This window comes from Diabrotica undecimpunctata, chromosome 1, assembly GCF_040954645.1.
Source record: "Diabrotica undecimpunctata isolate CICGRU chromosome 1, icDiaUnde3, whole genome shotgun sequence".
Taxonomy (NCBI): domain Eukaryota; kingdom Metazoa; phylum Arthropoda; class Insecta; order Coleoptera; family Chrysomelidae; genus Diabrotica; species Diabrotica undecimpunctata.
In genome coordinates this window covers 19502725-19515637 of record NC_092803.1, presented here as the reverse complement: position 1 = coordinate 19515637, position 12913 = coordinate 19502725, and the positions used below count along the sequence as shown (strand labels likewise).

The 12913-nt window shown below is 34.2% G+C and overlaps 1 protein-coding gene across 6 annotated transcripts in view; it reads left to right on the top strand.

Moving 5' to 3' along the window:
- LOC140445901 (echinoderm microtubule-associated protein-like 2) overlaps positions 1 to 12913 on the top strand; it is a 109228-nt gene that overhangs the window by 73782 nt on the left and 22533 nt on the right. For 2 of the 6 annotated variants that reach the window (XM_072538360.1, XM_072538325.1), the window contains exons 3-4: positions 2045 to 2371; positions 2506 to 2731. In XM_072538360.1, coding sequence (XP_072394461.1) covers positions 2045 to 2371; positions 2506 to 2731 — 553 coding nt within the window. Of the gene's footprint in view, positions 1 to 1810; positions 1989 to 2044; positions 2372 to 2498; positions 2732 to 12913 lie in introns of those variants that run through there. The other 4 variants (XM_072538334.1, XM_072538352.1, XM_072538343.1 and 1 more) reach the window with 4 other exon arrangements.

Here is a 12913-nt window from a genome sequence, read left to right as displayed (position 1 = left end):
GTGAAAAATTCTTCTAATAATTTAATTTTATCTGACTCATTTATATTGACAATTCAGACATACATTATACATTTTAAAGTAGACGACTTTAAAATGATATTGCCAATATTGTTGAGTTGCGCTCCTGGGACGACTTTACTTATAAGATAGTTCATTCGATTACATGAAATCAACTTTAACTTGAGAATATCCATCAGAAAAGATCATAGCATGTAATTCGTCTTTAAAAAGACAAATTCATACCATGATGACAGTAAAATTCTCCTGTTAGTGATTCCATAGTAAATTATGAGAGAAAAACCAGGAAAAAAACCTCATAATACTATCCCGACATGGTAAGTATTGGTCGTGCATTTAGTTTACCTTTAATAAACATCAAATTCTGATTTTATATGTTTGGTATTTAAAAAACATAAATTATGTATGCTCTATATGTTACTGACTTACTAATAATGGTATTTTCCTTTTAATAACTTCCTCTTTCATTATGGGTAACCAGATCCTACTACATTCCGCCGAGGAATTTGCGACACAATTGGTCTCATTTAGCATAATTAGAGCCGCTTCTTTGATTTTTCTCTTTTTACCATCCGTTTCTTTTAGGACTATATTTGAACCATTCCATTGAATCATATGTTCATTATCCCATGCGTGTTCACATATTTGAGATCTATCAAATTCTCCATTTTTAATAAAAGATTGATGTTCACTTATTCTAACATTTAATGGTCTTGATGTTTCACCTAAATAAAACTGATCGCATTCACAAGGTATTTTATAAATGCAATTCTTTGTCATATCTTGTTCATTGTTAGGTTTGGTTTTGGACAAAATAGATCTCAACGTGTTTGTTGCTTTGAATGTTGTTGAAATGTTGAATTTATTTCCTATCCTTTTAAGTTTGAGAACGATTTCCGAAGTGGAAATTGAAACGTCAATAAACGTAAAACCTTTAATTGTGACTTATTCCCATTTAAATAGTAATCACTTAATTATTTCAACATTTAAAGGGTATGCCATTATTTTCATTATTTAAGGTGGTATTTTATTATTTTTTTATGTTATTAATTCTGAAAAGTAACCAATAGTATGAAAGGATTATTTGAATTGTGGATTCCTTAAAAACTAGTATAACTAAACGTAATATTAAACAAATTTAATAAAGTTTTATAATACTTAATTGTTCAAAATTAGCACCATCTATTCGAAAGAAAGTCACCCTTTAAACAATGGCAACCCAAAGAATTGTCTAGATCTGTGAATAAAAGTTACAAAATAATCTGGTCAATTGGCTATGCTCAGTTCATAAAAGGATGTCATCATTATCTTCGCAATAATTTCTATAATCTTAATACAGTAATTTAATCACTTTCACAGATTTGTGTTTCAAATGATTTGCCACCATGCCTGCGTTTGGCTTCCTAGACTTCTCTTTTAATATTTTATTTTGAGTTTATCATTTTTGTTACCACATGTATCCAAATAAGAATTTTTTAAGGCCCACATTCATTGGCGTAGATCATAGCGGGTATTTAAAGAGCATTAGAATTTTTCTGTAACTACACAACTACCCTATTATTTCTTTCTTATTTCTATACACTATTATTTCTTATTTTGTAGTTTACCAAGTAATGAGTGAGATTATAAAATATGATTGACTATTTTGTGTAATTTTCTGTTTGTAAGCTGTGTCAATGAAATCATAACGATTTGATAGTTCTATGACTGGTCTATAACCAGTCTATGAATAATTAGTTTAATGTGTATATTCCATAATTTTGACATTTCTCCATGTTTGACAGTAGCAATGGTATAGGTTATTATTCCTATCATTACATATCACCACATCATCAATCAGCATAATGTAAAATTCTTAATGTAATCGGTATAATATGCGGAAATTCTAGTTAGTCTTGTTTGGATACCCACAAAAACAAACATTTTTCAGTAGATGCCTTACAGGTCTCATATTCCTAGACCGACAAGACGTAAGTCATATTTCTTATTAAAGTCAGAGAACTAAGGATTCCTTTTAATATTTCAGATGAGCTTCTGGACTCCGAAAATCACGTCTACAACGACAGGATCGCCGAGTTGGAGCGCAAGGTGAGCGAACAGCAAGATGAACTTGTTTGCCTCAAAGCGACACTTGCCGAGGCACTGCGCAGACTCAACAGTCTCGAAGTAACTCATCATTCTTCGAGAATACCGCAGATTCCATCGGCTTCATCGACGCCTACCCGGTTAAATAACACTAACAAAGATGATTACAATAAACAGACCTATTCTACTTCCAAGTTGGAGAGCCAGAGGAAGACTTTTGTGGGATCTTCTTTACCCCAAAGAAAGCAAGTTCATTATCGCTCTACAGGTAAGATATTTTGTGGTTTTTTCTTTCCTGCACCTTTTCCTCCTCCATTGTCCTTACTATAAATATGTAGTTTATATGCTTTCCTGCTTTATGTCTCTAAAAACATTTGTATATTAAATTATACGAGGATCTAGATGTACTAGGTCTTTCTTCAGGTAGTCTGCACAGCGACAGTCAAAGCTCGAGCAGCGTGAGTCCCATACCTTCGCCTTCTCCCAGAGCTACACCACAACCTTTGAATACACTCAAACGAACCACGAGTTCGAGCTCTAGGTCATCTACTAGCAGTTCTTCGTTACACAAAAGATGGAGCTCCACGGGGGATTTTAATCAAGTCAATCAAAATGGTATGGTTTCAAAGTAAGTATTCTTTTAACTATTTAGTAAGCAAATTCTCAGTTTGTATTATATTAATAATGGGTAAAGTAGGTCTTTTTGTTTTCAATGGTCTCAAAGACTTATTGGGAACAGTTTGTTGACAAAACACAGGTATACCTAGTTGGTTCACTCAACTTTTGGAATATTTTGAGAGAATCATTGTCGGAAACTTACAACACAAAAATTGCTACCACACTCTATTAATAGCTGAAATAAACTTACTGTCACAGACTTCTTCAATTGAAAAAAAAAAGAATAATTATTAATAGCGGGATTATATTTGTTAGTAAGCTTAATGAATGATGTTCATGAATAATTTTTTACTCAAAGTTACCATTAATATTGGCTATGAGCGTGTGTGCTTAGTTGTATAGTAACTGTTAGTTACTATCATTCAAAGACAAAATCTGTCCAACGTAACAAAAAATTAACTAATCAATTTACTAGATAGTTGGGGCTGGTTTCAGTGAACAAACTATAGGTTTTATACATATTTCTATACAGTCTCGCCTATTTAACTCTAAAAAATCCCTTTCAAATTTGAAGTTATGTATAAGATGTCCTAACGTACATGATATACAAGTAGATCTGCTGGTTAGTGTTGCCCAAAATCGGTCTTGGTCTTGCAGTCTTGGTCTTGTTCTTGCGTTTTTGCAAGACCAAGACCAAGACCAAGACCGCCTAATTTTAGCAAGACCAAGACCAAGACTGACCGTGCAAGACTTAAGCAAGAACAAGACTAAGCCTGCGAGACTCTTGCGTCTTGCAGTTAGGACTGAGTCTGGTTTTAGCGAGTATAGTAGTTTGGGTATATGCTTAAGGACTTTATGAGATGCAAAAAAGTATGTAATAAAAATTTGAAAAACTGGACTTATGCGAATTACAAACAAGACCATAAACATACATACCGACTTAAAATATTTATTAAAAAAACACATTTGACACGTGCTCAGAGGTCATAATTACAATGTAAAAATAAAATATTCTGTACATTTTCCAGCAGATTTCTTCGCTCTGAAATTAATTGTCCATAAGCTGCTCTCTAATCATCAAAATAATCTTCATGCATTGCGACGCCGACAGTAATATCGTATCGATATTTTTTAAAATATGTCACCCTAGCTAATAAACAAATCTTATCGGCCTAAGGCTATAAATTGTTTCTGCTGAGTGTGCGATGAGATCATTCGGTTAAAAATTTGCTGAAAGAGTCAAACGTAACGAGACAAATTAATAACAGATAATGTCTACCGTGTAAACAAAATACCGAAGTATTTATAATAACGAAGTAACGAATTATCGGTTTGTTATTAGTTACTTAGGGTATTGGATAGTAACGAACATAAAGTAACTAGTTTATAGTTTATAGTAGTTACTTTTTCGACATTACTTAACTTCATTCCCAATTGAGCTTCTCTTTGAGTCTAATGTAATAATTGTTTTTCATCTAATCCTTGTTGTTCCCGGAGTGACAAATTTACAATTTGACATGAGGGACAAAGATTCAAATAGTTCTAGTCGGAGTAGTGAGCGTTGGAGTTATAGATCTAAAAGACCTAAAAGCAAATTTGATGAGTTTTTCGAAATAATTTATGCATCCCAAATTGCTTTGTGTAAATTGTGCCTACATAGAAACGTTGAAATGAAAATGAACAACAGAAACACGTCAGGTTTAAGGAAGCATCTAATATCTTTTCACAAAAAGGAATTACAAATATTTCTTCATGAAAAACCAAAATTCGGTGGAGATATCACAAGCTTTTTAATAACCGCTAGAAAAAGTGGACATGTAAAAAAATATACTTATTACCTTATTAACAGTTACATATATGATGTACCTGCTACTTTATTTTGGTAAATTAATGTATTTACTAAGTAGGTATCTCCTTAATTTAAAACAACTTGATCACCTAAAAAATCTGTGCCCTTGATACATGTATGTGGATTTTTTGCCCATCATGTCCATCAATCCCTTTCTTGGCAGATAATGTTCTTTAAAATGCAGGCATGCTGATGTCATTTATTTGTTTTTTTTGTGTTTTAACCACGTTTTAGCACAAGTAAGCTTAGTAATTGCAAACGTTTATTAAGAAACAGATTGACTTTCGTGGGGCATGGTAGATAGCTGAATTATTTAGAGCATAGGCACGAATCGCTTAGATCGTGGGTTCAAACCTCACCCGATGTCAGTTGTTTAGACATTTATTAATTTGGTTGGTCTTTATTATGGTTATGTTAATTCAAGCTTAAAATGTACTTACTCTGTTACGTTGTTCTTAGATCTAAAGTAACGTTTAATAAATAGCACTAGGCTAATGGGTATCTGCAAGACTTGCAAGACTTGCAAGACTCTTGCTGCAAGACCAAGACCAAGACCAAGACCGGGAGTGCAATACCAAGACCAAGACCAAGACCAGGTGCATTGGCGCAAGACCAAGACCAAGACTGTCTAAGTCTCGTCTTGTTCTTGCATTTGGGCAACACTATGCTGGATCTTTGCACATTGTCATCATTCGTATTTAGGAAATAAACCAAAACAGGTGAGCCAAACTTACGTCGGTTATAAGAATTAGAAAATGGCTAATATTACAATGGACGTTTTTATACTTCTCTTTTATTTAATTTATTGCATTTTGTAAACTGAGTATACATTTGTAAACGTGATTTTGCAATTTTTGGAAACCTACAGGTTGTCCAAGAACATCCACACAGTAAATAAATATTTAAACTGTAATCAGAAAAAGAACAAGAAATAAAAATAGAAGAAGTAATACAGAACAACAAAAATATGAAATGCTTAAGACGGAAATTAGGTAAGTGTGAAATAAACAAAATAAAAGATGTAAACGGAGTAGAAACAAACATTAAAGATGATATCATAAATATTATCCACTATTTCTACTCAGAATTATATAAAACAAAAAACGAACCACCAGAAGAAATTAACAACCAACTTAAGGCTAAAATAAAAAATGTTAACTCAGAGCTACAGCCAGAAATAAGCAAATCAGAAATAAAGAAGGCATTGAAAGAAATGAAAAACAACAAATCGCCTGGAAAAGATGGAATAACTGCAGAGATGCTGAAATATGGTGGAAAAGTGGTAATTAATACTCTACATTCCCTATTTAACAAGATATTAAAAGAAAAAAGAATCCCAAACAACTGGAAGGAATCCGTAACCATTATCCTACACAAGAAAGGGGATAAAGCAGATATAAAAAACTACCGTCCTATAACACTCCTCAATGTAATGTATAAACTCCTAACAAAAATTTTAACCAATAGATTGACGACAAAATTCGACGGATACCAGTCGAAAGAACAAGCTAGAAAGGGATTCAGCACAAGTGACCATTTACTAAGTATGAAAATGCTTATAGAACGATCAAATGAATACCACATTCCTCTATATATAGCGTTCATAGATTTCGCAGTGTCGAACATTGGGCAGTGAAAATTTGATTAACAGCAGAATTGACCACAGATATGCTGAACTAATAGCCAATATATATAAGGAAGCCAAAACAACAATTAAAGTATATGAAGGAACAAAATCAATACAAATAAATAGAGGCGTGAGACAGGGTGACACAATATCACCGAAACTTTTTAATCAGGCTCTGGAAGATATTTTTAAAAGATTAGAATGAGAAGAAAAATGTATAAAAATTTGTGGACAACGCTTGAACCATCTAAGGTACGCTGATGACATCGCATTGATAACCGATAAAAAAGAAGAATTATTTGAAATGATGAAAGAACTGGACGTAGAAGCTGGAAAGATAGGCCTTAATATGAATTACAGCAAGACCAAAATCATAACAAATACAGATGAAGACATCACAATGAGGATCGGACAAGATGAAATAGAACAAGTTCAGGATTCTGGGCCAAACTATAAAACTTAATAAAGAAAACCAAACAGCAGAGATAAAAAGACGAGTTAGACTGGCATGGGCGGCATTTGGCAAACTAAGCTACATTCTTAAAAACAAAAGATATCCACAGCATCTTAAGACCAAAGTATACAATCAATGCGTACTCCCTGTTCTCACTTATGGTTCCCAAACGTGGACATTTACAAAAGCAAACATGGACAAAATCAGTAAAACTCAAAGAGCAATGGAAAGACAAATGTTGCACATAAGAATAATGGATAAAAAGAGAAACGAGTGGATAAGAGAGAAAACAAAAGTGAGGGATGTTAGACAAGAAGTTGCAAAATTGAAATGGAGATTTGTAGGACACAATATAAGACAAAAAGAAGACCGATGGAACAAAATTCTTATAAGTTGGAGACCGTGGCAATATAAACGAAGCAGAGGAAGGCCCCAAATGAGATGGGCAGATGATATCAAGAAGCACGTGGGCTCTAGGTGGATGACTATAGCGACAGACAGAGAAGAATGGAAAAGAATTGGGGAGGCCTATGTCCAAAGATGGACCGAAGAAGGCTAATTAGATTAGATAGATAGAATCAGAAATAAAAGTGTTTTCATTGCATGTAAGCAAACATATGGGTTATGATCTAAAATATGGACCAATGAGCACGTCGATGCGCATCGTCTCTTCTATACAATTTACGATTGGCCAATAAACTTGGAAATGCACATATCGATACGTAAGGAAAATGTATAAAAACGGTGCCAAACCAAGGCAGTCTAGTCTTGCTCCGGTTCCCAAATAGGGTCTCCCATAACCTGGGAGCCCCCTTCACGGAGCTACGCTCCCCCTCGCCCTAAGACTCTTTTGCTTGGACCTTTTTACGACCAAACTGTGTTTCATCATTATCTTTCTGGCTTTACGGCCCTGCGTGGGCTCTAGCCTTCTTAATAATTTCTCTTCAGTCGTCCCTATCCATCGCCTTCCTCCGCCAAGCACGTATTCCCATATTTCTCATGTCTTCATCGATGTTTTCAAGGAACCTTGTTCTGGGTCTTCCTCTTCTTATATGGCCAATAGGTCTATCAAGGAGCGTTTTTCTAGCTGGGTCATTTTGTTCCATCCGCATTACATGCTCTATCTACCTCAGACGTCCTATATTAATATGTTTTACGATATCTGGTTCCTGGTATATTCTATGTTCGAAGTTGTGTCGTCTTCTCCACACTCCGTTGTCATTCACTACTCCATAGGTTCGCTTTAGTACTTTTCTTTCGAAACGTCCTAGAGTCCAGGTCTCTGAACCATATGTTAGGACTGTGCATATTATTGTTTTGTAGAGTTTTATTTTTGTATTTCTCAATATAATTGTGGATTTAAGGAGGAGATCTCAATAGCATCTATTGGCCGTACAAATTCTGCGGTTTATCTCTGCGGTAGTATTATTTTCATTATTAAGGAGCGCTCCCACGTATACAAATTCGTTCACTGCTTCGGATCTGCTATACCCTGGGAACCCCTCCCACGGAGGTATTCTCCTCACTCGTCCTTAGACTCTTTTGCTTGGACCTTTCTACGACCAAACTGTGTTTTATTGTAAGATATTACCTAACCTACCAAATTGGGAACAGAAACGCAAAGGAAATTTCGATTGAGCTAATCGAAGCCCTCTGCAGAGTACCTAGAGAGCTGATATGGGTTAATTCTTGCGAAGACGTAAACCTCCCTATGGTGACAATTTATATAAATCTACCTCAGGACTCCGTCATCTTGATCATTTTTTTTTATTCAGTGTTAAATATGGTTTTCAGAATTAATTAATGTGTTTGTTTTTACTACTGTTGAGGAGATTGATGGATGTACTGTATGTACATAGGGACATAAAATAACTTCAGGACATCTTTTATTACTTAACGAAAATTGCTTAAGATCGGTTAATAACTTCGAATTTTCCAGAGGTGTTTCTAATATAAATTGTTCACAGTGGATGTTTACTGTTAATTTTTTAATTATTTGCCATAAATTTGTAAATACAATTTTCAAAGACAAAAATCTACTAATGGGAAGGTAATATAATATTAAAAACACTTAAAATTAATTTTATAGAATTTTTTTTATATTTTTATGTTTTAAAGTTTACGACAACTAATTTGCATGTTATTAGTATCTTAACAGAACGTATTTCATATCTGAATGAAGTCATGAACTTTTTTGTGTTGTAAAATGAATATATTTCACTTGAGTAATAAAAGGATAAAAAAAAATTTAAAACAGTCTTATTGTAGATTAACAAATTAGAAACAACTGTGTAGAAAATATTTTATTAAACAATAAGTTTGGTTATATTAAAAAATAGGAGTAAAATCAGAAACTTTTACAAGCTTTTAACACTATAGTTTTAGTGTAAGTTTGTCTATATAATTAGTCGTCGGGTTTTGCGGCAGAAACTTGTAGCAGGACCGCGTCGAGAGGAATACTGGGCATACTGGTCATTCTAAGGAACTTAGAGCAATAAAACGTACTTTTCTTTTAAAGAAGACCTTTAAGAATAAATTCTTTTCTGTTTGCAACTTCCAAGTATTATGCTTATGTCCAGTATTTTTTATTTTGGTGTATCTTTGTGTCTCTCTTCTTCTTTAGGTGCCTTCTCTAATGGAGGTCAGTGATAACTTCTGCAAATTTATCTCTATTCTATTCTTTTCTTATTAAGGTTTGGAGGTCTAGTCTTCTATTTTTCCTGCCATTATTAGTTGAAGGAAGTTATATCTCTCATGTCTGAATATATGGCTAAGATAAGATGTTTTCCATTTTTTAATAATTTCTTTAAGTTCACGAACTCTATTCATACATCTTAAAACTTCTTCATCTTTAACATCGTCAGTCCATGGAAGTTTTAGAATGCGGCGGAATATCCACATCTCAAAGTTTTCCAGGCGTCGTCACGAGCTAATTCTCAACGGCCAGGCTCCCATTCTATGTAGTAGGATACTTTGTATATAGCATTTAGTGCAGTAATTTTTTTGTCTTAGGTGACTTGTTAATACGTAGACAATGCGTACTAAGAAAGATTGATCACATAAGGACATAATATATAATACACCTATTGTTCATAAACATAAGCAACAGATATCACACATCCATTATAATTTAGGACCCGAAAATAATCAGACCTATTAAACAACCTAAAATTCATAATTAAATACTCATCGAGCGTCATAGACGGGAGATGGTTCTTGATAACTGGTCCTCATAAGACACCTAACTATCACTTATGCTTCCACATGCCACACCTCTGGCAACTTCATTGGTCTGCAGGCTAAACTAAGTGAGAGTAGCCAGATATGGTGAAAATTTCACCTAGCGATTGCTGGTATAAGCAATCCCTCACTTACTGACCAATCGCTTTGGCGGATGAGTTAAAAGTGGTAGGGCAACTTTTATCCTGGGGTTGAGAAATTGGTCCCGAAGGTGGATGAAAAAAATCTTGGTTAACGGCATAATGATTTAGAAGGCAAGGGACAACCACTACATTAAAGATCCCTATGGATATCCCTAGTGCAATCATCATGGTGTTGGAAACCAGCAACGGTGATACTGATCGTGGCTCTCGGAAGGCAAGATCCGGCAGGGGAGGAAAAGACAAAGACTCTTAGGTCGTTAATCAACGAATTGCTGGTCAGAAGAACGGGGACTAGAGAATAAGACTGTCCAACACTAAAATTGTAACCTGGAATGTTCAAAGCTTGGTTAGATACAGAATATTATTCAAAATATGAATAAGGTGAATATTGATATACTGGGTCTCAGTGAGGCCAGGTGACCCAACTCAGCTTGTTTTTTAACTAAGCCACGATATGTTATTCCGGTAGCAAGGACAACCAACACAGACACGGCGTAGCAGTAATAGTTAGTAAAATATCTAATAGGGCAGTGGGAAGCTTTTCCTTATCTCAGAAAGAGTATCGGCTAAAAGGATCGACTAAAACAATGTCTAATGTCTACTGGAACCGTATAAAGAGGAATGGCTGAAGGACGAGATACTCAATATAATGAAATATCACAGATAATGTAAGAACAAAGAGAAAAATAAAAACAGGGAGATTAACCACGAGATCAGAAAGATGATACAGCATGCAAAAAAATACTTTGAAGACTATTTTCGAAATGCAATTCAGATTGCATTTACAATGGAGTTGATAGACTTGAATGGCCCTTTTTCTGTTTGGCCGACACTGAACCACCATATTTCATGCCCTTTTTAGTCCTTTCAGCTAATTTACAAGAAACGAATTGTTTGAATTTTGTAAATAACAAAATCAACATAAAATAGGTTAAGTAAAACTGTCAATTTTTCTTCTTTTTTTATTATTTGAATTTTGATTGTTCAAATTTGCAGTGATTTCAGTGCAAATTCTTCTAGTATACGTATAACATTTCGAAGGACGTTCAAAAATACACATTCAGGTTCGTATACGAAATTTTTCATTCGAGTTAAGTCGCATACGAAAAAATTCGATTGCATTTCGAAAATACGGCCCCTAAACTGCACCAATGAGATTTTGTTTTCTTAATTTTTCCATTTTTTTAACTTTCTTGTGTAGATTAAATAGATCGTGTCTTTTTCGAAGGTCCTCAAATTTCTCTTCAAAGTATTTTTTTTTTGCATGCTGTATCATCTTTCTGATCTCGTGGTTAATCTCCATGTATTTATTGTTCTCTTTTTTCTTACATTATCTCCGACATTTCATTACATTGAGTATCTTGTCCATTGTAATGGGCTTTGTTAATCTGTACAATTTTTGAAATTGTACATCCGAATAGTTCTCTAGAGTGTTAAGAAAGGGATAGTAAACTCTGTCTCTCCGTTCCGCTAATATCTCCGCCTCTGCAATGGCATTAACTATATTTCTTTCTACTAAAAAAATATTCAAACCAGCCATTGAAAACGAAGTTCAATGTAAAATATTTTATTGTTCAATGTAAAACAACGATTAAAAACTATCAGCTGAAATATTATCTGACGTACACGGGACCAGTGACAACTGAAATGACAAGAATTATTTTGATCGTATACTAGCATCGAAATTCGGATGATTCAGACCCATGCGAGTCGCGTATACGAAGAAATGCGCACACGCACTATTAGAAAATACAAATACAAACTGCATAGACACAGGATTGCCATAACGCAGACGGATGAGAAAGTACAACGCTGGGCAAAATACATCGATGAACTGTTCGATGATGAATGAGGAAACCTGGAAGACATGTAACTTACTTCAGAAGAAATAGGTCCAGATATTACAAAAGAATAAATATTACACGCATTAAAAACAATGAAGAGTGGGAAAAACCCCATGCTTTCTATCGAAATACTAAAAATTATAGATGAGAAGCACATTCATGATTTAGTGACACTCTTGAGCCAAATTTAAATGTAGTTTGGGCGTAATATCCAAAGGGAGGTTAACGTCGATTTTTATTTGTCTAGCCAAAAAAAAACAAAAGATAATGCGGGGATTACCGCACATTAGCTTGATGTCCCATGTGCTAAAGTTACTACTAAAAGAATCCATAAGCAAAAACATTAATGATACTAAATTTGGGTCCAAAGGCCTAGGAATGTATGATGCTGATGCTCTTTCTTCATGCAGTGTTTTATGTATAAAGCGTTCGATAAAGTACGACATAAACAATTAATGAATATCCTGAAATCAAAGAAGATAGACTACAGTAACCTCAAGACCTTATAGAATTTATACTATAAGTACGAGTTAACCAACATGTCAGAGAAAATTGAAATTAGACGTGGGGTAGACATTTTACGAATCGATAGATGAGTATTGACTCCATTTTTAAAAATGTTGGCATAAGGGCTACTGCTGCCCTAAGGGTATTAATTATGACCTAAACATGTAATGTTAATAGGTCAGTGTCCATGATTTTCTCCTTCATGCCACTTGAAAGTTTCTTAGTTTTCACAAAAAGGACCCCTCAAAAAAAGCTTAATGGCAGCGTGTAAAAACGAAAAATTTTACCTTGGAAAAGTTGCAGAAAATTAGGAAAAATCGATTTTTAGGAAACGCACTCTGGTTAAACTCTAAATTATCCTTTTTTTACTTAACTCATATGACATTTTCAGTACACAAAAGGGCATCAGGTATAAAAGCGTGGTTGATTGAACCTTCGTAGAAGATTTATTATTTTTAATTTTCACACTAAATTATAGAGTAGTGATGAAATTGACCAAACTATTATTTTTATTTAGGTGCTATGTTT